General features: G+C 48.9%; 1 protein-coding gene across 1 annotated transcript in view; it reads left to right on the forward strand.

Moving 5' to 3' along the window:
- pcdh7a (protocadherin 7a) overlaps positions 1-27500 on the forward strand; it is a gene marked incomplete at both ends in the record, with an annotated part of 63771 nt that overhangs the window by 1305 nt on the left and 34966 nt on the right. Inside the window, 3 exons of the mRNA XM_083636216.1 lie at positions 1-128; positions 1803-2991; positions 12670-13458. The exon at positions 1-128 is cut by the window's left edge and continues 1305 nt beyond it. Of these exons, the coding sequence (XP_083492342.1) occupies positions 1-128; positions 1803-2991; positions 12670-13458 (2106 nt within the window). The remainder of the gene's footprint in view (positions 129-1802; positions 2992-12669; positions 13459-27500) is intronic.

Raw genomic sequence — 27500 nt, forward strand, 5'->3', positions numbered from 1 at the left:
GTGTCAGACCGAGACCAGGGAGAGAACGGTGCTGTGACGTGCACAGTGGTTGGAGATGTCCCGTTCACGTTGAAGCCAGCTGGAGAAACAGCACTCCCTCCCCTGCCTGCAGATGAAGCCTTCGACAGGTAGGCCAAACTCAGCACAGAGCACTCTGCATCAGTGGTTCTCAAAGTGGGGTCCAGGGGACCCCCAGGGGGTCCGCAGCAAAAAGGGGAATCATTCATTTTCACTATAATTCCATCCATAAGTAACGTAATGACAGAATGTATGACTGTTTTGGTGATGGGTTTCATACATATACAGTATAATAAAACATTGAAGAGCAAAAATCGTATCAGTTGGGGGACCCTAGGACAAAATCGTATGAAATTGGGCTCTGTGGTCTAATTTGTTACAGTTTAGGGGTCCTTGACCTTGAATCAAAAAAGGTTTGAGAACCACTGCTCTACATCTTCCATAGACATATTTCATTCATTGAGAGTTCATATTGTGTTTCTAATATCCTTACAATTCAAGCATTCCGTTACTACAGGCTGAGGTCCCGACACTCCACTATCGCTGCTCCAGGAAGTGTTTTTACAATGTTATTTCCCCCCACAGAGACTCTTTCAGAGAACATTGGCTCAAGTGGTGTTGCATGCACATTTCAAGTGGTGCCACTGCCACACACACACACACACACACACACACACACACACACACACACACACACACACACACACACACACACACAAACAAACACACGCACACACACACACACACACACACACACACACACACGCACACACACACACACACACACACACACTCCAAATGGGTTTAGAGGATCTCATGCAATTGGAAAAGTTATAAAAAATATAATTAAACACCACCTTGCAGTGGGATCACACCAGTCATTAAAACGAATGTGGGCCAAGGGTGTAAAGTGTGTGTGAACACACACACACACACACACACACACACACACACACACACACACACACACACACACACACACACACACACACACACACACACACAGACTCACAAGGTGTGGTTGGTAATAAAAGTCATGTTTTTTCCCAACTTTCTTAATCAACCAACAGCAAGAAATCTCTATGTTCTAAATCCAGGGTTTTTCAAAGTCTCAGGCTGTGGGTCTCCCCTCAGACCTCAACCCCCCACCCCCTTACTAGCTTAGCATAGTTTTGCTAACTTCCTGGATGCCTATGGGATCAGGATTATGTTCTCTGATTTGATTTTGAATTATTCAATCTCAACAATAGAGGCAAGATAGCTTCAGACGATAAAAAATGACCGACTGAAGGCATTTAGTTGTTTCCTTCTCAGGGAAAGGGAACTATCTGAACTACTATCTCTTTGACCAAATCACACATTTAGGCTATTCTATGTGATCTCAGTTTTGATAACTAATGTAATAACTAATGTAATATGTTTTCACGTCCATTCACTGAGCCTCCCCTGAAAATGTTTGGAGCCCACCCCTCCCGCCCCCCCCAACCCTCCCCCCCCCCCCCCCCCCCCCCCCCGGGGGAAGGCCTGCCTGCCACTTTGAAAACCTCTGCTCTGAATGAAAGTAAAAACACTTCCTGAAGGTGAATGTTGGGGGGTGAGTGAGGGTGCTAGGGTAATTGACAGTATCAATATCAAGCTATTAGCTACTGTGTAATTGTGACAGCAGCTGTGTGCTGTATAGCTGAAGTTGAAGTTTTAAATGTACCACAACACAAAACAAGACATGCACAATGTGACAACAGCAACTATAACACAATGAATGCATTTTGTAACCAACTTTGCAGGAACAGGAAAAAGTACTTCTTACATACTTCAGCCCTGCTGGACTACGAGGCCACCAAAGAGTACAGCGTTACCATCGTGGCAGTCGACTCTGGAAGCCCCAGTTTGTCCAGCAACAGCTCGCTGACGGTGCGAGTGGTGGATATCAACGACCACGCCCCGACCTTCGCCCAGAGCGTAGTGGAGGTTCACTTCGCCGAGAACAACTCGCCTGGTGAAAGGGTGGTCACCGTGGTAGCCACAGACGCCGACAGTGGCAAGAATGCAGAGATTGCGTACACCCTGGACCCCGCTGTCAGCGGGCCGTTTTATATAGACGCAGATAATGGAGATATCCGCGCGACTGGCGTTCTGGACCGTGAGCAGCGCGAAAGGTATGAGCTCCGGGTCATCGCCAAGGACAAGGGCACCCCCTCTCTGCAGGGCTCGGCCACCGTCGTCGTTCAGGTGACCGACCGCAATGACAACGCGCCAAAGTTTGTTCAGGAAATCTTCACGTTCTACGTCAAGGAGAACCTCCTTGCCAACAGCCCAGTCGGCATGGTCACCGTGACCGATGCCGACGAAGGGGAGAACGCAGAACTGAGCCTGTTTGTGGAGATGGACGGAGACGACGAGAAGAAGGGAGGAGGAGGAGGTGGCGAGAAGAGCGAGGGCGGAGATGGAGAGAAAGAACGTCAGGAGGTGTTTTCCATTGAAAACAACACGGGCACCATCTTCTCCTCGGCGTCGTTCGACCGCGAGAAGCTTTCGGCCTACACCTTCCGTGTCCGGGCCGTGGACGGAGGGGAGCCCCGCAAGACCGCCACCGCCACCGTCTCGCTCTTTGTGACCGACGAGAATGACAACGCCCCCTCCGTCACCTCTCCCGCCAACGAGTCCTACACGCTGCTTCCGCCGGCCAGCAGCGCCCGCACCGTCGTCAGGACCGTCACCGCCCTGGACTCGGACACCGGCCCCAACGCCGACCTCCGCTACGCCCTAGTGGGGGGGAACCCCTTCAGACTGTTTGAGATTGGCCACACCAACGGGGTGATCACCCTGGCAGAGCCTCTGGAGAGGCGCCACAGGGGGCTACATCGCCTGGTGGTGCGGGTTAACGACAGCGGGGCCCCCTCGCTCTGTGCCACCGCCCTGGTCCACGTCTTCATCAACGAGAGCTTGGCCAACGCGACGCTGGTGGACGCACAGGTAATCATACACATTATGCATGTTTACACACGGGCTTATATCAGCGGCGAGCAAAAGGGATCCAAATGCGCGGATTAACTGGAATGAGGAAATTATGTATGCAAATAATTAACCAATCACGATAGTGATGATAGTGGCCTTCATTCCATTTAAATAATGGGCACAATGATAACACATGGAGGACACGGGTAATGACAGCTGATGATAGCTGTTTGAACTAAACTGCTAAAGAGATTATTTTCTCGATAGAATGACATAGATAACGGCACCATTTCTAGAGTCCGTGGGGTGATACAATTTTCTGCCTATTTTTGAGGAAATAATTGTGTCTATATTTGTCCCAGATAAAGAACCCCATTTCTCCTTTGAAGGCTATTGGCGATGCCAGCATCTTTGTAGCTTCCAACTGGAGTGCTTTCTTTGTCCAGCAATAACAGCATGCGTTCATATAATAACTGTGTGGTAGAAAGGAAAAAAGAAAAAGAGAGAGACGTTTATTACTGAAGTGTTTCTTTTTTATGGTACGTTTTACTGAGATCATTAGGTGTGTATGTGTGTGTGTGCGTGCATGCGCGCGCGCGCGTGCGTGTGTGTGTGTGTGTATGAGAGAGAGAGAGAGAGAGAGAGAGAGAGAGAAATGGGCCTGCCCCAGATTTGGTCAAGGATTACTGAGAGGTTGAATCCTGTTCATTTGAATAGAGGAGAGTTGTTCTCCACCACTGCATCTTTACTATAATACAGGGGTTCCCAACCTTTTTTGTGCCAAGGACCGGTAGATACATGGAAAAAAAAGTTGCGGACCGGTTGTCAATTTTAATGGTTTTAGTTACATTATATATTTACTCACCAGGTGGTGACAAAGGGTAAATAACAGCCTTTTGTGTTGTACTGTATGTAGCCTATACAGTATTTATGTTTTTGTTTCAACTACAAACATAAATAAACGTCAACTTGAAACTATGTTTCAACTACCACACACAGCCTATAATATTATAGCCTATGTTTATATATATAAAAAAAAATGGGACCGGGCTCGCAGCCCGGTACCAAATGCGTTGCGGCCCGGTACCGGTCCGCGGCCCCGTGGTTGGGGACCACTGCTATAATAGACCTGAACAGTGTTGTTCTCCACCACCGCATCTTTACTATAATAGACCTGGGGCCGGTTGCACCAACTGGTCTTAACTATGCCTGGTCGTAACTCCTACGTCGGTCTTAGTTAAGACCATGGACTTACGCCTGTTGCACCAACACGGCTTACTCTGGTCTTAACTACGCTGGCCATAGCAATGCGCGTTCATGTGAATTGTCGGGGAATGCCCTCTGATTGGCCCACATGTGCCTCGCGCCGTCACCCACTACTGTATGTGCGTCACTACACCCTCCCTCCTCCCACCCCCCTCCTCCTGTGGAAGCCCCGGGGGAAAATGGCGGCGCCCATTAGTATCAGGCAGTCTGAATGAAATTGAATGTAACGTTCCCAATTCTATGTATTAAATTCTAAAAGAATTAACGCCAACATTTGGGAAGGCTAAGCCACACAAGTAGTTAGTTATAATCTAACGCCGTGCTTTCAAAGACGGCGAACTGGCGATGTTACGACGATGACGGTCAAAAAGGTCTCCGCGGAGATCTCTGTTACAGGCAGGCTCTACGCCTCCTCCTGACGAGGCGTAGGAGTTACGCCTGGTCTTAGTGAAAATAAGGCTTAAGTCGTCTTGGTGCAACCGGCGTAGCTGTAGGTCGTAAAGTTACGACCAACTTAGCTTAAGACCAGTGTAAGACCAGTTGGTGCAACCGGCCCCAGAACAGTGTTGGGGATTAGTGCGATGCAGTACGCTACAGCACCATCTGCACATGAAGTGGGAACATGTAGAAGAAAGTGTCTAGAAACCGCCATGCTTGTTTTATACTGAGAGTTAGTGATTACAGGGAGAATGAGGGGAGAGTGGAGTATACGCATGCTGATACATTAGATATGATTTAGTGAATCTACGTGCTCTTCTTGGAACTAAGGGGACTAAACAGCAAACTATGATATGGCTTGAAGGAGTGAGGTGCAGTGCTACTGACTAGGCTAGTTATCATTACTGGGAAATCAGCAATGAGCATGGGCAGAATGGGGTTTGGTTTCTTTATTTCCTCTCTTTATTGCACTAATCAAATTAACTCCTCATTCTGCTATAAAAGCAAAACTCAGAGAAGCTGTAATTGCTTGACATCTGACAATTGCACATTTCTTTGGCCCTGCATACAAACTTCAAATCAGCTCAGTGGCCTTGTGATGCAGTGTGTTTGACTAATAGTGTAACAGATTCGGAACATGCACACATTGTATCATTTCCGTAGGGGAAAGGGTCTACAGCCAACAGGTCAGGCAATCAGAATCAGAATCAGAATCACTTTTATTGCCACAGTATGCAAGTTACATACGAGGAATTTGTCTTAGTGTCTGTATGCAGCGTAGCGGTCACATCAATACAGAGATCAGAAGTAGGAAGATAACTAAAGACAATCGCAAAGTTGCAAGTGCAATCAAATCGAGTAAATATATACAATATGTACATGAGTGGTGAAGTGTTCTGTGGATGATAAATATGAATTTACGTTGGATTTACATGATATTTACAGACTGAGTTAAATAGACGTTAAATAGGCAGTGGATTTACATGAATTTACAGTCAGAGTTAAATAAGAGTTTACATTGAATGTACATGAAATTTACATGCTAAGTTAAATAGGCATTAATGTGCAGGGAATTTACATGAATTTACAGTCCCAGTTAGACAGGCATTAAATTAGATATGAGTTCCAGTTTTATGGGGGGGGGGGGGGGGGGGGTTCAGTTGAATTTAGGAGGAGGTAGTGAGTTTGTGTGTGGGGGAACGGGTTGTTGGTGAGGCCCTTGGCGGAAGGGGTTTCTGGGCCTTGTTGGTGAGGCTGATGGCGGTTGGGAAGAAGCTGGTCTTGTGGCGGGTGGTTCTGGTCTTGGCAGACCTCAGTCTCTTGCCGTGGGGGAGTGTCTTAAAGAGTTTGTGGCCAGGGTGGGAGGGGTCAGCCATGATCTTGCGAGACCGCTTCAGTGTCCTGGCTGCGTGCAGGTCCTGGAGGGATGGCAGGTTGCATCCGATTATCTTCTCAGCACAGCGGATGATGCGCTGAAGTCTGTTGATGTCTTTTTGAGTGGCAGCAGCATACCAGACGGTGATGGAGGAGGTGAGGATGGACTCAACGATGGAGTTGTAGAAGTGCACCATCGTGGCCTTTGGCACTTTGAATTTCTTCAGCTGCCGCACAAAGTACATCCTCTGCTGTGCCTTCTTGGTGAGAGCTCTGATGTTCAGCTCCCATTTTAGGTCCTGGCTGATGATGGTCCCCAGGAAGCGGAACTACTACACAGTGTTGACTGCAATAGATGCAGTCGGTCTGTGTGGGAAGCACCCACAAAATGTTACTACAGCTGGCACGCGATTGGGGTAAAACCCCCCCCATATATTTCAATGGGCTGACTCACCAAAGGACGGTGCTGCGGCTCTACACTACAGGATTGGGGATTCTAGAGCAGGTACATAGACGTCTGTTCAGATGTGCGTTTACTGCGGTGGTTGAATCACCGATCGTGTCTGCCTGGGCTGGGCTAGCAGCTAAATGCTAACAATGCTGAATGGGGAGAACGGGAGGATTTACCCCACGCTGACCACGCCCCCAGCCAGCTACCCCAGCATCTATGACGAGACGAGACATCGACTCAACCTATAGAGAGCCAAAGTGAACGTCACTTCCTGCTTTTCTCCCTGTACCAGCGTGTGAAAAAAATATGAATGCTTGTGAACGGAGAGATACGTTCCTTTTTTTTGATCCGACTGGTTGTACGTAGTCTTTCTGACTTTTCACTTATAGTGCCGCCACAGTTTTACCACAAACTGCGACTTTCTCGACTTGCAGAGTTATGTTTTACATGGACAAACATGACGTGTGAACCCCCCTGGCACAATTCAAATGGGAAAAGGTAGCGTATTGCTCAGATCATTCATATTTTTTCACACGCTGGTACAGGGAGAAAAGCAGGAAGTGACGTTCACTTTGGCTCTCTATAGAACTAGATGTAAACAGTGTCACACCATATAGTTTGTCGGCACCTGAGAAGGAAAACAGACAGATAAGATGTGTCGCAGCACCAAAGCAAAGAGTTTGGTGTAGGGATGCACGATATATATCGGCAATCATATCAGTGTGATATGACAACAATATCATACAATGTGACAATGTGACAATGTGTGAAGCGCTCAGACCTCTGGATTACAAAAGTAAGTAGAGAAAACAGCCATCCGCCATACCGTTTTATACCAATTCATTGCCAAATGCTTTGTCGCTCAACGGTCAGAAAGTCGCCAGATCACTTTTGAGAAATAAAGTCGCTACATGAGGGCAAAATGATGCAATATTCCACGTTGAATGAGGTGTGCCGCGAGCCGCCGACTAAAGCTCGACGAGCCGCGCGGGACTCGCGAGCCACGCGATGAGTCACGCTGCCGGGACACAACCATGAAACAATGGCACATTAGAGAAGAGGGGAAAAGTACAAAAGAGCAATCAAGGGGGGCGAGCTTGAGAACGGAACACCTGGTAAGCAACGGGGAGAATGGCGCTGACAGGTGGGATTAACTGCAACGTGTCTCAATGACTCGGGCCATTCAACGGAACAATGGGGGGTGTAATATGTCCGAGCCGGTATCAAAGCTCCTTTAGATTACAAAATGCGCTAGTTTAGTTAGATTGTTAGGGAGGAACTCGGAGGAGTAATTGAGTAGAAGTCATTGAAGAGAGAACACATCCATCTCATAATGAAGTCAAACCGAGTGGTGGATGGATGCCAGATGTAATTAGGGGATGAAAACGGCTGCGAGTGCTGCGGCACCGCGGCAGAAAATCACTCCAGTCTCTCCTTTCCAACAGCACTGGGCCCGGCCCACATGTTGGCTAATTAGCTCCGATATCATGCTGCACAGTTTGAGGCGCGCGCGGCAGAAAGATTTTGGACATGGTTGTCATTTGGAAAAACTTAACGAGCTTTGTAGATCAGTAGGACAGGGAAGATTACTACTGCTGCCTTTCAACTGGGAGCTATTAGTCTGACGAGTGCCTTCAACGGTAATATTTTCACAATCTTACAGCATGTGTTTTCATCTCATGCTAAGAGTTTGTTTTTTTCCCAGAATAGTGGGCCTTTTCTGTTTTCGAATACATATTATTCAATTTAAATAGTTTAGATCAGTGATTCTCAACCATTTTCATACCCTAAAAATGTGTTCACCTTAAAGCCACAGACCCCCTATTTGATGAGATTCTATCTCTCAGACCCACATATTGAATGTTGTTTTTATATATTTATATGATATTGTCACACTGTGCAGTTTAAACGCATTGAACTACAACTAAGACCCGGCACCTTCTAAGCTCGGGTCAATAGTATGGTCAGGGGAGAAGCTCCTTGTCTTCATGGATGGGTATCTGCCGTGACATGCAGATAACAGCATCCTTGGAGAGTGGAGCAGATAGATGGTGGTGTTCAGCCCGGCCTGGAACAAGTCTCCTGCAGCAGAGTAGAAGAGCCCACTGGGAGTTGGGGGATATGCGTCAAGAGGGGCGCACTCGAAACACAGTGGTAGAGCTGGCTGCTGAGCTATCCTGTTGAACACTTAAACGGCCTGTGCACTCGCTCACTCACACACACACACACACACACACACACACACACACACACGCTCACACACACATACACACACACACACACACACACACACACACACACCCACCCACACACACACTCTCACACACACACACACACACACACACACACACACACACACACACACACACACACACACACACACACTACTATACATAGCTTGCACTCAAAGTCTCCTCTTCTCGCATGCGTGCACTAGGGGCGGGGTGGCGGGAATCTATACAGCATAGTCTTGCAATATTTTGTGTAGCAATATATCGTATCGCACGAATGCCAAGTATCATAATATTTTATGCAACATTTACGACCAGTTTTTGGGTGTTGGTCAGTCTGTCTATTTGACAGTTTTGCTGCAATAAAAATGATTAACGTGAGATGAACAGACTGGAAACTTTACCTTAGATGAAACAGATGTTGACAAAGTTTTCCTTTGGGGACATAATTTGCTGTGGGAAAAAAAGGTAAAATATGGCAGTACTCAGTATATCGCAATACTAACATATTGCAACACTAGCATATCGCAATTAGCATTTCAATCATGAGAGGCCAGTCGGTAAGATTTAACAAGCGGCTTTATTTAGCAAATGGCAAGCATGGCAAGTACTTTGGCGTATGACTCCCTTGCCAGGTGGCGCTCCTCTTGAGGTGAGAGGAGGGCATCTGAATAGGCTAGGATAGAGAATCATCCCCGTGGGGAATTCTTTGGGAGTCAAGACTCGTTGGTGGTGGACTGGGGAGGTGGGTGGGCCAAACGACAGCTTCAGAGGATGGCTTCAGAGGAGATGATGAACAGCCGTGATGCCAGCTGCTGCTATGATCCGCCAGAGAGGGAGGTGACGTAGGTCCCTCGCTATATGTACTAGGATGACCTGACGTCATAACTGATGTCATACTTACACTTGACTGACGTCACGGGCTGATCAGGTTATGCAAATCTGGCGGCCTTCTGATTGAAATTTGGCATGAAACCTCACATCGTGACATAAGTATCGTACGCAGGCACGCATTAGATTACCACTGACACTTTCTATTCTCCCCCTCGCTCGCACGAGCACACGCACCCACACCCACAGTCACACAAACACACACACACACGCACCCACACCCACAGTCACACAAACACACACGCACCCACACCCACAGTCACACAAACACAAACACAGACGCACCCACACCCACAGTCACACAAACACACACGCACCCACACCCACAGTCAGACAAACACAAACACACACGCACCCACACCCACAGTCACACAAACACAAACACACACGCACCCACACCCACAGTCAGACAAACAAAAACACAAACGCACCCACACCCACAGTCACACAAACACACACACACACACACACCCACACCCACAGTCACACAAACACACACGCACCCACACCCACAGTCAGACAAACACAAACACACACGCACCCACACCCACAGTCACACAAACACAAACACACGCACCCACACCCACAGTCAGACAAACAAAAACACAAACGCACCCACAGTCACACAAACACACACGCACCCACACCCACAGTCACACAAACACACACGCACCCACACCCACAGTCACACAAACATACACGCACCCACAGTCACACAAACACAAACACACCCACACCCACACCCACAGTCACACAAACACAAACACCCACGCCCACAGTCACACAAACACAAACACACCCACGCCCACAGTCACACAAACACAAACACACCCACGCCCACAGTCACACAAACACAAACACACCCACGCCCACAGTCACACAAACACAAACACACCACACCCACAGTCACACAAACACAAACACACCCACGCCCACAGTCACACAAACACAAACACACCACGCCCACAGTCACACAAACACAAACACACCACACCCACAGTCACACAAACACAAACACACACGCTTGGCTGATTCAGCGCCATGTACAGTATAGCTCTTCTCTCTCTCTTGTGTGCGCACAATGCAGGGAAGCTAAGCCAGAGAGATGCCGGGCAGAATGAGAATGGGAATACTGCAGGCAAAAGCTGCACAATGGGCCAGAGGAGAGCAGAGCGTGGCTGAGAGAGAGAGAGAGAGAGAGAGAGAGAGAGAGAGAGAGAGAGACCCTATGCAGGGCTGAGAGAGAGAGAGAGAGAGAGAGAGAGAGAGAGAGAGAGACCCTATGCAGTGGAAGGAGAATAGTAGACGCGCTCTCTAAACAATGAAACTTAACCCACAGATAGATGGTGATCAAACAATGAAATATAACAGTCCCCGGTCTTAGCTTGGGGGGGCAGGATAAGTGAGAGTGAATAATGTGTCTGTATATGAGTGCGGCTAATGTGCCTGGGATAATGTAATAAGCAAAGTTGTACAGCGCAGATGTGTGAGCGACACTAGTCTGCACAGTGGTGCCGGTCATAGTTTTTGTGTGTGTTTAGTTATTAAAATACCATAGGGGGTTCAAATATAACTTCTCCTCTCTCTCACTCTCACTCTCTCTCTCTCTCTCTCTCTCTCTCTCTCTCTCTCCCATTCTCTCGCCCCCAGCCTTATTGCCTATATAAGGCAGAGGCGGCAGAGAGCGAGAGAGAGTATACAATCCCTAGCCTTGACAGGCCCAAAGAATTGTTTTATGGGCTGTGAGACAAGGTGTCAGGCCTGCAGAATGAGCTGTTTGACTAACGGACAGCTCGCAGTCACAGTGCACAGTGCATGCCTGTTAGTGTGTGTGTGTGTGTGTGTGTGTGCGTGTGTGTGTGTGTGTGTGTGTGTGCGTGTGTGTGTGTGTGCGTGGGTACGTGCCTGCATGCGTGCGTGCATGTGTGTGTGTGTGTGTGTGTGTCTCTGTCTACACATAATGGTCCTCCCAACATAGTTCCCATTCCTATGCTATGTATTGATTAGCTATATTGTGATGCATGGCGCTGTCCCGTGTTAGCAGCAGGGCTCTGCAGAGCAGCGCACCACCACAGCCTCATTGTCTCCTGCTGAGCGGGGCTCCATCACCAGTAATGGGCCGTGATTGTGCTTCAACAAAACCCACTTTCTTATAATGACCCTTTTATTAGTGTAGCACGAGCTCACTGTGTGTGTGTGTGTGTGTACATTTCTGCCTGTATGTGTTTGACCTCTTCCATAATGGAGAATCTTTAGATGGTTATGTGTTATTTGTCCACTATCCTGGGTCAATTGATCACGACGCATTAGCATCACCCTGTAGCACACAGAATATAGCGTGCTTCTCAGAACAACGTACCGGTGCACACCGTTAGGGGGGGGGGGGGGGGATTGAATGCAGTGCAGTAGAAGAATGCAGATTGCAAGTCCTTTTGCAAAGCCACACCTACGCTGTCATTTACAATAGGGATATTGTTCATTGATGAGACAGTGGCTGTGTTTGTTTACCGGGGATGCAGTCATTGGCTATCTCTTTCCTTTATTTGCACATCTATTCACCGTTTGTCCTTTCTCTCGTGACCTTCCTCTTGTCTTTCATTGCATGCTTAACCCCCCCAGCTCCCCTCCCCGCAGCACATTAATACAACATTACCTTGGATGTTTCCTCTATCAGTGCTAATTGTCTTTCCATATCTCGGGTAATTGAACTTTTGATTGAAACGATCGTTAGCGGCTGCGGGGAGATCAGAAGTTGAGAGGTAGTGGCACAGGTGCTGCACGCACCTGGGGGAGATCAATATTGCACTATGTGTCTGGGAATCGTGGAGTGGTGCCTCCGTTAACACAGTGACGACTAAGTTTAGAATGCTGCCTGCTTGATGTCTCTGTGCTGTGTCATGTTTTACACCAGCTATTTTGGACTTCTAGTCATTGACAGTTTCTGTCTTTGTTCCTTTCTCTTCCTGTCTCTTCCTTTCTCTCTCTCTCTCTCTCTCTCTCTCTCTCTCTCTCTCTCTCTCTCTCTCTTGCTCGCTCACACCCCAGGTGGCTCGTAGCCTGATGGCCCCCCTGTCCCTGGACATTGCAGGGGACCCGGACAGCGACCGCGCCTTAGGGAAACAGCGCCTCAGCGTGGCCATCGGCGTCCTAGCGGGCGCGGCAGCCGTGATCCTGGTTATCCTCCTGGTGGTCACGGCGCGGCAGTGCGGCGCTCAGGGCAAGAACGGCTACGAAGCCGGTAAGAAGGAACCGGAGGAAGACTTCTTCAGTCCCCAGGGGGCTCAGCCGCAGGCCGGCCGCGGCGGGGGATCGGACCGGGGACGGAAGCCTCGCAGGGACAACAAGCGCAACGGAAGCAGCGGCAGCGTGACCGTGGTCGGAGGAGGGAAGTCGGACAGGTCGCTCTACAGCGGCATCGTCACGGTGAACGGGCTGCGGCGCCACGGCAATGACGACGACGAGGAGGACGTGAGCAGCACCAGCGATCGCCTGGCCGCCCGCTACTGCGCCATGGACGGAGACCCGGGCAGCCCGCGCATGAGCGGCGGCAGGAGGCACGAGTCCAGCCCCGATCTGGCCAGGCACTACAAATCCAGCTCACCACTCCCGGCAGTGCATCTGCAGCCCCACTCCCCGCCAGCAGAGGGCAAGAAGCACCAAGCCGTCCAGGACCTGCCCCCCTCCAACACCTTCGTGGGCAGCGGGGGCTGTGTGGGCAGCGCGGGCTCCAGCAGCAGCAGCAGCGGCGGCAGCGGCAACGCAGACGCCATGTCCCTGGGATCTGACCAGTGCTCCGAGTATGGCTGCCAGACTGGGAACAAGTACAGCAAACAGGTAGGAGCACTGGCCCCGATGGGGGAACTGGGCAGTGTTGGGCAAGTTACTCAGGAATTGTAATTAGTTACTTATTACTTTATTACTCCTTTAAAAAGTAATACAATTACTTTACTCATTACTTGGTATCACAAGTAATTAGTTACTCATTACTTTACTATATTATTACTTTCACTACACCCCCCCCCCTCCTAAAAGAGACGTACAACCTGTTTAGCCAGCTCCTTTTAGAACTGAATCCATTGGAACAGTAACCTTAAAGGAGGAGACAACAATCAGCCAAACTGCATAATTGTTCTTTATTTGCCTACCTAGGACACTTACTAGTTACTGTGAAAGTAATACAATTACAGTAATGCTTACTTTACTTTACTGCCCAATGGGGATGCCCCAATATATCGGCCCTACATCGGGATCGGCCGATATTGGCCTTGTCGACTGCAATCGGCCATCGGCAAAAAATATGTCGTTCACCGTTTTCCGTCAACCGATCAGTTGGGTCACATACTGTAATTTGTTGTTTGTTTGTTTCATAATTACGTTACAGTATGATTGAATTGTGCTCATTCACAAGGATTGTGATGAAGGACTCAAAAGACTTTAAAACAGGTCAGTCATTTGTTTATAATGAAGATTTTTTTGTTTCCCTGTCAAAAAAGGCGTAAAAATTATTGAACCAAAAACTACAAATCCTTAGTGTGTTTGAAATGTATCTCTTTATCTTGTCAATTTGGTATTTTATCTTTAATTTTTGTTTTTGTGGCCGACGTTGTTGTTGTTGTTGTTGTTGGGGTTGTTTTTTATGTCTCTATCACGGGATTTTTTGTTCTATAACATATATCCATAATGTACTTGACACAACATTGAAAAGTCATAAGTGACTTCCTGGACATTTGTATGTCATAAAACCAATAAACAAATCTGAGAAAAAAAAAAGGGCGTAAAAAAACAACATCGGTAATGGCTATCGGCCAAATTGTTATTTCAAACATCGGTATCGGCCCAGAATTTTGCAATCGGTGCATCCCTACTGCCCAGCACTGGTACTGGGATGGCGGAGTCTTTTCGGGTCAATTTGCTCAATTTCAGGGTGTATTCACACCTGTAGGTCGTTTGCTTTGTTCCGATTCAGGTACTTAATTGATACAATTGTTGCATTTGTGCCTTGGTTCGTTTGTGTTCACACAGCCACAAATGAAACGGTCCAAATAGTATTGTCAAACTTCCTGGATTGGCCAGCAGAGACTCTGATAGGCTAATAGCCTCTCGGGATGGACAAAATAATTCCCAGAGATTTTCCTATATGATTATAAAAATGCGTTTTGTTAGACCTACATTTTAGGCTATGTCGGGCGTCCGCCGTGCGAGGAGAGAGAGAGAGAGAGAGAGAGAGAGAGAGAGAGAGAGAAAGAAAGAGGGAGGGATCGGGAGAGAGAGAGAGAGAGAGAGGGAGAAAGTTCTTTATTTATTTATTAATGTATGCTATGTAGCCTATGTAAGCCTATGTATTTATTTAGCCTATTTAGGCTATTGGGAATTTGGAGATAGAAGATCAAAGACCCTCGCAAATTCTGCTATTAGGCTACTATCACGGAGATGAGGATTAGCCGAGACATAGGCTATATGAACACCTGTCCTGTCAGGAATAAAATATTAATAAATAATTTAATAATAACGGACATTTCGAGGAAGACATGCAATCAGTCTGATTGTCTGATTGAACCAGACAATCTTATCACAAAGAAGGCTGGCTCTGATTACCACGATTTGTTTTCATTTATTGAATGGAGACCAGAGAGAGCGAGAGAGAGGGAGAGAGAGGGCGGTGTGCTGCGCAGCACACCGCACGCAAAATCGTAGAGATTCAACACATTAACGTTGCTTCCCATGGTCCGAGGTAAGTTGATTGAGTTCAAACTGCTGATGTGATGATCCAAAAATCCCCCAAAGTTTATCGATGCAAGTCACAAGTCGCCAAAACAGGATCTGAAAGATGTTGTTTTTAAACGATAAAAATGTTCGTTCTTCAGGCCATTACGCACAGCGCAGCTGACTACTGCAGCTGGTTTATCCAAAAATGCGCACCGTTTACTGCTGTTGTGGCGGATCGAGGTCGGCTCACGTTCTCACCACAAACGAACCGCACCAGAGTTCGTTTGGAAGCGGACCGAGACCACCCTTTCTTGGCGATCTCGGTCCGCTTGTTTTGTCCCGCATCTGAGTGCGATTGCTGTGTTCACACTCCCCCAAACGAACCGCACCAAGGGGGAAAATGCTCTCTGTTTCGGAACAACTGCTCCAAACGAGATAGGTGTGAATACACCCTCAGTTTGGGTTTCTTCTCGATTCATCTCACTGCCTCCCTTTGTAATCCAAAGCTTAAAACTCTCACTCAGCGCTCTCTCTCTCTCTTTCTCTCTCCCTCTCTCTCTCTCTCTCTCTCTCTCTCTCTCCCTCTCTCTCGCTCGCTCTTTGTCCGCTTCCTGTCTGATGTGGGTCTCCTCCTCCCAGCTTCCTCTCTTCTTATTCACACTTCTGCTGACACACTGTACTGCACACCCCGTTGCTGATGTCTAAACACCGCTTTATCTCTGCCAAAATAGCTGTCAGTGTGTGCAGTGCACGCGTGCACACTTGTGTGGCTGTGTCAGAATGCTAAGCCTGTGAGCGCTGGTGACGGTACCCCTGCTGTCAGCGTGCGTCTGTGTGTGTGCACGTCTGTGTGTGCGTGTGTGTGCGTCTGTGTGTGTGCGCGTGTGTGTGTGTGCGTCGTGTGTGTGTGCGTGTGTGTGTGCTCCGTGTCAAACATCAGTCCCCTCTTTAGCGAGCTTTACCGCTGGGCACACGAGTCAACCCCCTACTGCAGCTAAACAATCTGTGAGTATGTGTGTTTGTTTCAACACATCCTCCTCATACCGAAAGGACAGAATAAGCAGATTTCCAAATACTCGCAAAATGACATATGAGCGAAACGGTGCATGCAGGTGCCTCATGTGGGACATGGTTAATTTGAAACACGTCACGTCACGACGACGGTTAATTTGAAAAACGGCTTGGTTAACTTTAGGCAACTAAAGCAACTTAAGATTAGGCAACTACAACAATTTGCTTAAGGTTAGGCAACTGAAACAACTTGGTGAAGGGTAGGGTTATGGTTTGGGTTTGGGTTCAAAACGGACCTCGTCGGGACGTGAACCCGCCTCTCTCGCTTGAAAGACGAGGAAGTTACCGTCACTCTCGGTTCACCCTTACAGCTCATTTATGCTCCATTTTCATCAGGAAATAAATGCGTCCGTTTCAAACGATGTAAACGTCACTGCCCACATACTCCCATGCGTCTTTCATGTTGATATCGTGTTAAGCAATACATCCACTAGTGGGCAGTAGAGAGTTAAATGTGTGAGTGTGTGTGCAGTACTGCTCCCTTTCATCCAGATCCGTAAGCGTTCAGAGAGCGCGCAGAATTACACACGAAATGAACGCAGAGTACGGACAGAAAGCTCCGTCCACATATCCATATTTAACGTTGAGCATAATCGGCCTTTACTTGTCAGTGCACTAGCTATTTCAACATCGCACTGCCGTTACATTAAAGACCACCAGAGGCCACCGCTACTTCCTGGTTACAGTTCCCGACTCTGGTATATTCACCTTATGTAGCCACGCCCATTTGACCCGGTTGTGTGGTCGTGTGACGACTTCCGGCAAAACAAAAATAGAAAAAGAAAATGGCTGGCTGCTCCAATATAATCTAACTCTGAATTAACTAATCATTTAGCCAATTGTATGTAACATACCAAATAAAAGCAAATGGCAATGTCTAAGAATGCAACGCCATGTAACTGGCTCGTTAATTCTCGCATTCCAGGGAATTACGTTAACGTATGCGGGTCTTATAGATGTAAGTGGCTCGAGCTGCGCTCGGAGGAGTGAAAAGAATCTGAAGCTTTCTTTGTTGGAGTCCAGGTATGTTTTCCAAGAAAGTGCTCGTCATTGTCGATGATAACGTTATCTGACCTGGCTAACAGTGGATACTCGCTTGCTTGCTCTGTACCAAGCTCAAAGTAGTAGGCTACCTTCTTTCTTTTACCCCCTGCACTGTCCGCTACAAAAACAACTGTCTTCTTCTGACCCGGAAGAATTTGGCCCACCCGCGCCTATGAACATAAGGTGAATACTAGGGGTGCACCGATCGATCGGCAAGCAATCTGTATCGGCCGATTTTGACCTCAAATATGCGATCGGCTGATTGCCGATATTTCGGCTGATTGCCGATATTTTTTTTATATTATTATTATTATTTATTTTATTTTTTTAATAAAAAAAATCACTAATCAGGCTTTCCAACGATATAAAATACAATGCCAATTGGTATTATTAAAGGGGAGAAATAATCAACCAAAATAACGTTTCCAAACTTTTTTTGAGGAGTTTATATATCGGTGATCGGTGATCGGCAATCGGTGATCGGTCGATGATCGGTTGGGCAGATATTTCCCATAGGCGATCGGCGATCGGTGGCAAAAAACGTGATCGCTGCACCCCTAGTGAATACTATGCAGTGCACGCATGCACTTACTCACACGACCAAAAGAGTTTGCATGCCTAAACATCGGTCCTTTTAACCCACTTGAAAATCAAACAGTGTTGGCCTGGTTTGTGTACATGCATGTGTGTGTGTGTGTGCCTGTGCGTGTGTGCGTGTGTGCGCGTGTGTGTGTGTGTGGGTTGTACTACTTGCTGGTGCATCAGGTTAATTGGGGTAAGGACACAGAGGGAGTGGGCGGATTGGTTGCCTCAAACTGGGTAATTGGTCATTCTGACTTCCCCCTCTGCCCCTCTGTTTTAACATATATGTTGTTCCATTATAGACAATATCAAATGCTTTACTGGCTGAGCGGTGGCTGCCGAGGCTCTGATCTTTACTCAGGAAGCTGCAGTTCAAAGCAGAAGGCCCGCTGACAAATAGGGTAAATACTGCATGCGTAGACACGGCCACTCACCCCCTACCCACGCACACACACACACACGCACACGCACACACGCACGCACGCACGCACGCACACACACACACACACACACACGCACACACACGCACACACACAGCCAGCACCATGTACTGTATCATCACAGACGCACTGACACAGCAGGGTCCCCCTAGTCCACGGGGAAGTGCTCCCCAGAGTGGCGTTTGAGTGACAGCTCACCCTTCTTAAAGGGGTGGCGTTTCATTTCCTTGACGGACAGCTCTGCGTTTATCCTCCCCGCGGTGAAAAAGTGCTGATGCGGTCATTAAAAGGGAAGGAGAGGAGCTTCTTAGGCTAATCAATTCATACACGGGCTCTCTGATCCTGCTCAACACCATGCACACACCCCCACACACACTCACTCACACACGCACACGCACACACACGCACACACACACACACACACACACACACACACACACACACACACATGTACGTATGCACACACACACACACACACACTCCAGAGGTTAATCCATTACGGAGTCAATCCTCTTAATCTGCCGTTCCCAGGGAAAGAAAATGCTTACTGGGAGAGTTTCATGCTTACGTTCATGCTTACGTGCACGCAAAACATGCAGGCACACACACACACACACACACACACACAAACTGACAGCCTAATGAATTATTGATCACATGGGGTAATTAACTCCTCCGCTGCAGCAGAGTGTGCACCCCCCCCCCCCCCCCCCCCCCCCCGACCCCCCCAACATTTGAACAGTCAAGGGTTTCATACCCGGATATGTGTGCGTACTGTACATGTTTGTGTCACAATGGGTTAACTCGACGCGTCGTCGGTGAGAACGTGTTTAACGTGTCGTCGGTGAGAACGTGTTTAACGTGTCGTCGGTGAGAATGTGTTTAACGTGTCGTCGGTGAGAACGTGTTTAACGTGTCGTCGGTGAGAACGTGTTTAACGTGTCGTCGGTGAGAACGTGTTTAACGTGTCGTCGGTGAGAACGTGTTTAACGTGTCGTCGGTGAGAACGTGTTTAACGTGTCGTCGGTGAGAATGTGTTTAACGTGTCGTCGGTGAGAACGTGTTTAACGTGTCGTCGGTGAGAACGTGTTTAACGTGTCGTCGGTGAGAACGTGTTTAACGCGTCGTCGGTGAGAACGTGTTTAACGTGTCGTCGGTGAGAACGTGTTTAACGTGTCGTCGGTGAGAACGTGTTTAACGTGTCGTCGGTGAGAATGTGTTTAACGTGTCGTCGGTGAGAACGTGTTTAACGTGTCGTCGGTGAGAACGTGTTTAACGTGTCGTCGGTGAGAACGTGTTTAACGTGTCGTCGGTGAGAACGTGTTTAACGTGTCGTCGGTGAGAACGTGTTTAACGTGTCGTCGGTGAGAATGTGTTTAACGTGTCGTCGGTGAGAATGTGTTTAACGTGTCGTCGGTGAGAACGTGTTTAACGTGTCGTCGGTGAGAACGTGTTTAACGTGTCGTCGGTGAGAACGTGTTTAACGCGTCGTCGGTGAGAACGTGTTTAACGTGTCGTCGGTGAGAACGTGTTTAACGTGTCGTCGGTGAGAATGTGTTTAACGTGTCGTCGGTGAGAATGTGTTTAACGTGTCGTCGGTGAGAATGTGTTTAACGTGTCGTCGGTGAGAACGTGTTTAACGTGTCGTCGGTGAGAACGTGTTTAACGTGTCGTCGGTGAGAACGTGTTTAACGTGTCGTCGGTGAGAACGTGTTTAACGTGTCGTCGGTGGGCGCCCGTCAGTTTGCTTAAGGGACGGGATGTTGTTGTGTAGGTAGATGTGTTGTCTATGAGAGTGCACTGGAGAGATAAACACGCAGAGTGATAGGTAGCACATGCCCAAGGTAGCATCTGGGAACGCTGGCAGAGTTTGGAAATGCATCGGATCAGGCACAGAGTGGGAGACAATGATGATGGGGGGGGGGGGTGGGGGGGTGGGGTGCTAAGGTTTAGCAAGGGAGGAAGATGGAGAACATGAGACGGGGAGAAGAAGGCATTTTGAATTTCAAAGCTAATTTATTAGGTCAGTGAAAACTCACACACAACTGAACCAGCAAACCAACTAGGGTGCTGCTCCAAATAGAAAGAGTGAAGGGGGGGGGGGGCAAGGAATACCAACCTGGGGATCAGGGCTGACGGGTGAGATTGCATCAGAGAGGCAATATGATGATAAAGCAGCTGGGGCGACGGTGCTAAATTGGGAAGCAGAGGGAAAAGACGGAGCGCTTTGCGTACCCACGAGCGTGAAGGAAGAGGAAAACGAAAGGGACAGTGTGGGGGGGGGGGGGGAGGCAAACGTGAAGTCAAGAGGAGAGAAGTGATAGAGAGACATACAGTAGATGACAGGTGAGCTGCAGAGAGAGAGAGAGAGAGAGAGAGAGAGAGCGTGGTGGAGAATAACGCAGTTGCCGGGTGAAAACCACGCATCTCCCCAATGGGAACTTTTCAGGAAGGAAGGGAAAAACAGCCCCGCCGAGCAGACCACGCATTTTGAGTTGACTTGATTTTTTGAAAAGGTGTCATTAAGCCCGGGAGCTGTGTAGATTTGTCTCAGCCCATAGAGGAGCATGGACCCCCCCCCCCCCCCCCCCCCCTCGTCTGCACTTACAACACCAACACCACTCAAACCAGGAGGTACGAGGTTTTCACTCGACCACCACGATTATGCGCAAGAGAGCAGGCTGGCAGAGAGACACAGAGAGAGAGGGAGGGAGGGATGCAGTGGTAGAGAATATGCAGTGTGCGCCGGTAAAGAGAGAGAGGGGAAGAAGAAGAGAGGTAGAAGCTGATGGAATGAGTGTGTGTGTGTGTGTGTGTGTGTGTGTGTGTGTGTGTGTGTGTGTGTGTGTATGCGCGTGCATGTGTGTGTGCGAGAGGTTATAGAGAGGGAGAATGTGCGCAGTTATGATGATGGAGAGAGTGTAAAGGAGAGGGGTGGAGCATGTAATTCAGAAAGTGCTTCAGAGAGAGAGAGAGAGAGAGATGGGAGAGAGAGGTCTGTTTTGGGTGGCGGCCAGAGAGCGAGAGTGGACCGCTGAGATGTGGGTCATCAGGATACCCGTTGGCATCAGGACACATTAATGATCACAGCAGTCACATGGCACTGCTGCAGTCAATATGGGGAAGTGGCCTGGTTCTACCCCCCCCCCCCCCACCCCCACTCCCATATACTGTACTGTACATACACACATACACAATACACACACACACACACACACACACATACACACACACACACACACACACACACACACATACACACACCACCACCACCACCACCACTCCCTGCTGTCTCTCTCTTTGATCCATTAGAACGATGGTCATCTTGTTGTTGTTGTTGTTGTTGTTTGTTTTTAACTCATGGCATTGTGTTTCTTGATTTGTGTCTAAGCTTTTTTTTTTTTACTTTCACTATCCTTTTGAAATTGAGACTTTCGCAATGATGACTTTACACCATCGCCCGCCATCGCCGTCGCTCGCCTCCGAAGGCTGTCAACAAATATTCTATATTCGAATAGACCTACGTATTTGAATGAAAAAAAGACATTCGAATGTGAAGATTAATATTGTGGGGGGAAATAGCTGCACTACAGCGGCTGTCTGCCTGGCACGTTGTGGCGTGGGCCTGGACCGCTGCACTGCACGACGGACAGGAGTCACGTCACTTTCACTGAGTGCGTTTACATGCACACCAATAAACTGATAACTGTGAGTAATCAGTTTATGGCAATAATCTGATTACTGCGTTTACATGCACTTTAATAATCCGACAATAGGAAAAACCCGGGTTTACATGATTCAGTCAATTAGTCGGATTTCTCTCCAGAAGGCGGCGGTAATTCAACTTTTTACATGCAACTTGTACATGCGCAGATGTATAAACCCACAAGAAACCTGATACGCTGTATACATGCACTCAAAAGACAGGTTATTGGCCAAAAACCTAGGTGTGTTAATCGGTTTTCTCATAACCCGTTTATGACCATAAACGGATAAAGCTTATCAGTTTATGCTGTTTACATGACCACTTGAATAATCAGGTAACTCTAGAAATCCGCTAATAAACTGTTTATTGTCTGCATGTAAACGCACTCACTGATGTCTGACACATGGGCGTTTCTACGGGTGGGCCTGGGTAGGCACAGGCCCACCCACTTCTTGCCCTGGCCCACCCAAAAAAAATAATATATATATATATATATATATATATTTTTTTTTTATTGGTTGTTTTCTAGAGGCAAACTTGCTGCTGCCTTGCTAGCTAATGGTTTTGGCCCACCCATAATTGAATTTCTGCCTACGCCCCTGGACAAGCTGAGGCCCCGTTTGGAAGTACTGTGGATTTTGGTCAGTAGACGGCAAAATTGTGGAACCTCGAGTTACAGTTGTACAGTATGTAAGCTACTGTATGTAGCTAATCTACAGTTAGCCTAGCATTCCAGAGTTGTTCCATGTTTATCACAGCACAGCTCGCCCCAGAGCGTTGGATGGCCTTTCTAGACACCGTGAAACTACAATTAATAGAGTAGTATCATCCGAGTACAATGTGTCAATATCAGTACTCATGATTAGGGCTGGCTGCCGTTAAAAAGATTACAATACCAATACCAATGCCAGTACTCTTAATGTGATACCGATATAGAGTAATAGAATACTTCATTCTATACCCTTTTTTTTGCCATACTTTGAATGTTTTGTGGCATCTCGGCACACTGCACTGCCAACAACAACCACCACAAACAAACAAAACCTAAGCCACACCCGCTTTCAGGCCAAACCCCGCCCACTTTTGATTCAAGCCACGCCCCCTCCGAGTACAGATACGGATACAGATAATTCAGTTGGTTAAACAGATAGGGATAATGGTGTACTCGCTCATCCCTAGTAGGTATGTAGTAGAGATGCGCGGATGAGCTTTTATGCCATCCTAATCCACGTGTATGCATGAACCGTCCGCCCGCCATAAATCCGCACAAATTATTTCATACTAGTTATAGATCCGCGCGCGCCATGCACCTGATGCTATAAACGCTATAAAACGCTATAAAAGGAGCGAACTTACGGTTTCTGCTGCTGTTGGTGCGATCGCTGCAGTCCAAGACTCCAAATAAACTTCCATGCTGTATTATGTCCAGTCCACCACTTGCCCTCATGTAGTTTACTCGGCTAACGCTATAGCTTTAGGTTTAGTTTACTTGATTGCCTCATTGTATGGGAAAATACGAACGCGTCTTCTCTTCAAACACGTCTTCAGCGGAGACTCCTTTTTGAGGGTGACATCATTGACCATATATGGACGAAAAGTGGACCCTAGTGACCTAGCACATGGCTGTTGTTGTGTTTACGGCCGTGGGTCCTTTGGGGGATCTACAATAGGCGACTAAGAATGTGCCTGACGAAAAATGTAGCTTAAAATAAGTTCATAGACTAGAGAACGTAATTAATTAATTATCTTTCCTCATTAATGATACATTGTTTCAACCGCCCGCAACCCATCCGCTATTAATCAGAATGTTTTATTTTTATGATCCGGCCCCGCCCCGCGGGGCGGGATATCCGCGGTCACTAGTATGTAGACATTGGTTTGCCATCTTCTGGACATAATGCGCAAGAATAGATCATCAAATATACCATAGTCGAACACGTGTTTTTCTTAGAAGGAATATTAGAATGTTATTTTTGGTCAGTTTTGACAGCCCTATCGCCTCCTCTTCCCACCTCTCTCTCTCTCTCTCTCTCACTCTCTCTCCCTTTGTGCCTTTCGAGTTGCTCTTGCCCTTTCTTTGCCATATGCGTGGGCACTGGGCATAAATCTATAAGCGCCCCACCAGCGCTGCCATTGTGTCTTCCCTGCACCACGCTGCACCACGCTGACCTCTGGGAAAGAAGCCACTCAGCGTTTTCACTAGTGAGACTTCTCTTTTTTTACTGTAGTGAGCACTTTCTTTCTCTGGACCCACTGTGTGTGTGTGTGTGTGTGTGTGTGTGTGTGTGTGTGTGTGTGTGTGTGTGTGTGTTGTGGTGTGCGTGCGTGCCGCGTGTGTGTGCGTGTGCGTGTGTGTGTGCGTGTGGGTGGGTGGGTGAGAGTGCGGTGCCACAAAGGCTGGATCGAACCGGACTTAACACACACAAACACACAGCCACACACACACACACACACACACACACACACACGTCCAATCAATGGCCTGTTAACAAGGCCAAGACTGCAGTGGAAGGAGGTGGGTTGACGGCGCAGTTTTTTGCGCATTGCACAGTTTCCACGGTGCACGGTGAAGGTCAGCGCTGGGGGCGTGAGTGAGGACGCGGGGCGCCACGCGAGCGTGTTTGGAGCGAGCGAGGCCGGGCTATATGGAGATGAGATGGCGCTGAATAGGACTCCTGCAGGCTTCTTCCTCTAATTGGACTGTACTGTGGACGGAGGGGAGAGATTAGGTCGGCGGCGAATATTAAATTGAAAAAGCAGCTTTTCATTTTGCCGAAATCCCTCCAGGATTAAATATGATGAGCGGTCTGTCACCAGCTCACGCCCCCCCACCCACCTACACACACCCACACCTACGCCTACTGTGATAACATGCGGCATGCGTCCGCTTGGTAGGGGGTGAGGGGGCTCTCATCCACACACGCACACACACACACCTCTCTCTCTCTCTCTCTCTCTCTCTCTCTCTGTCACACACGTGTGCGCACACACACGCAGAGACACACACACCGTAACCTACCCGTGGCCTCTGTCATGATGATACCAACATACTGATGTCTTTATCAAAGCAAACGGTTAGCTAAGCTCAGGCTGCGCAGCTGGCCGTATGGGCGCAGGGGCGAGGAGGTGAGGGGGTGAGGAGGCAAGGGGGGCGTGGGGGGGAGGAGGCAAAGGGGGTGAGGAGGCGAGGAGGCGTGGGGATGAGGAGACAAGGGGATGAGGAGGCGAGGGGGTGAGGAGGCGAGGGGGTGAGGAGCTGAGGAGGTGTGGGGGTGAGGAGGTGAGGAGGCATGGGGGTGAGTAGGTAAGGGGGTGAGGAGGCGTGGGGATGAGGAAGTGAGGAGGTGTGGGGATGAGGGGGTGAGGATGGTGTGGGGGTGAGGGGGTGAGGAGGCGTGGGGATGAGGAGCCGAGGGGGTGAGGAGGCGTGGAGGTGAGGAGGCGAAGGGGGTGAGGAAGCGAGGGGGTGAGGAGGCGTGGGGGTGAGGAGGTGAGGAGGCATGGGGGTGAGGAGGCATGGGGGTGAGGGGGTGAGGGAGGTGGAGGAGGCGTGGGGGGTGAGGAGGCGTGGGGGTGAGGAGGCGTGGGGGTGAGGGGGTGAGGAGGCGTGGAGGTGAGGAGGCAAAGGGGGTGAGGAGGCGAGGGGGTGAGGAGGCGTGGGGGTGAGGAAGCGAAGGGGGGTGAGGAGGCGTGGGGGTGAGGAGGCAAGCGGGTGAGGAGGTGAGGGTAAACGAGAGGTGAGAAGGATGAGGTAACCAAACCGGGGATCACCCAAAGAGCCAGACTGAAAACTGATCTACTGACCTGCACACGACGAGGGGAGGGGAGGGGAGGGGAGGGAGGGGAGGGGAGGGGAGGGGAGGGGAGGCAGTGGGTATCATAGAGGGAGCGTGAGCGAGAGAGCAGTGAGAGAAAGAGGGAGAGAGAGAGTTGGAGGGAGGAGAGGGACATTAGTGGGAAAATGGAGACGAGTGTTTGGGTAAGGTGCTCTGGTGTGGGGGTGGAACACATGCTTACCCCATATTCATACTGTAAATATTGATTTTCCGGTCGGCCAGGATTCTACGGATATGCAGCAATTGAATATGCTGCGTGTGGGTGTGTAGGTGTGTGTGTGTGTGTGTGTGTGTGTGTGTGTCTGTGTGTAGGTGTGTGTGTGTGTGTGTGTGTGTGTGTGTGTGTCTGTGAGGCTTAGGTTAAAGGGTGTAAGGGTTCAAGTTAGTGTAAGGGTTAATATCAAGCGTGCAGTTGTGAGGGTTAAGGTTAGGAGTTAGGGAAGGAATGTAGTCAGTTGAAGGTCCTCACAAGTATAGTAAGACAAACAAAACGTGTGCGTGTGTGTGTGCGCGTGTGTGCGCGCGGGTGCGTGCGTGCGTGCGTGTGTGTGCGGGTGCGTGCGTGTGTGCGTGCGTGCGTGTGTGTGTGTGTGGGCTCTCAGCACAGCAGGACAAAGACAGAAAGACGTTGTGCGTTGAGGAGCGGAGGGGCAGAGAGAGAGAGAGTGCGACAGCCAGAAGAAGAGAAGTGTTTGTTTCTCCCTCGCATCAAGGTCACCCCCTCCTGATGTGATTGGAAGTCCCCTGGTTTGGGCCGGGCTGTTTACCGCAGCAGAGAATGCAGACGGGCTGTTTAGCTGATAATGTTACGCTAACAACAACAACAACAACCGCCCCCTCCTCCTCCTCCACCCTCCTCCTCCACCTTTTGTTTCAAGCTCCGCATGTGGAATGTGGGAATGCCGACGTCGCCGCACCGCACGCTCACTCAGACAAGCCGAGGCACGGACGCTCCCCAGACGGCAGACGCGTATAGAGCGCGCGCGCGCGCGCGTGTGTGTACATAATAGCAGATAATTGCACACACACTCCCACGCAACTTTATACACTTTGTTTCCACCGTGAGCCAAACTCCCACCCTGATGAAGGAGACCGTGACACATGAGCCACCAGCAAAGTTTCCACGCTCTTACATCAGTCTAGTCTCACACACCACCCCCCACCGGGATCGCATCAGAACGCACACATGCCCAGGCACACGATGTCTCTCAGAATCACACGCAGAACACAGAGGCTTACAAGCGCTGTGTCACATCGTAGACACACACACACACACACACACACACACACACACACGCACACACACACACAAAGACCTACACAGCAAAGCCCCCTCGCTGAGGTGTTTCCTTTGATTTGCCTGGTGCATTGTACAGGCCTGCATTCAGCTCGTCTGCCTCGCAGCATCAGCGTAATAATGGCTGTCTGCTGTCTGTGGGTTGAGAGCAATTTGACCCAATATCGCCAAACAAAAGATCTCTTTACGAGCGC

The sequence above is a fragment of the Poromitra crassiceps genome, assembly GCF_964638095.1.
Source record: "Poromitra crassiceps genome assembly, chromosome: 4".
NCBI classification, from domain to species: Eukaryota; Metazoa; Chordata; class Actinopteri; order Beryciformes; family Melamphaidae; genus Poromitra; species Poromitra crassiceps.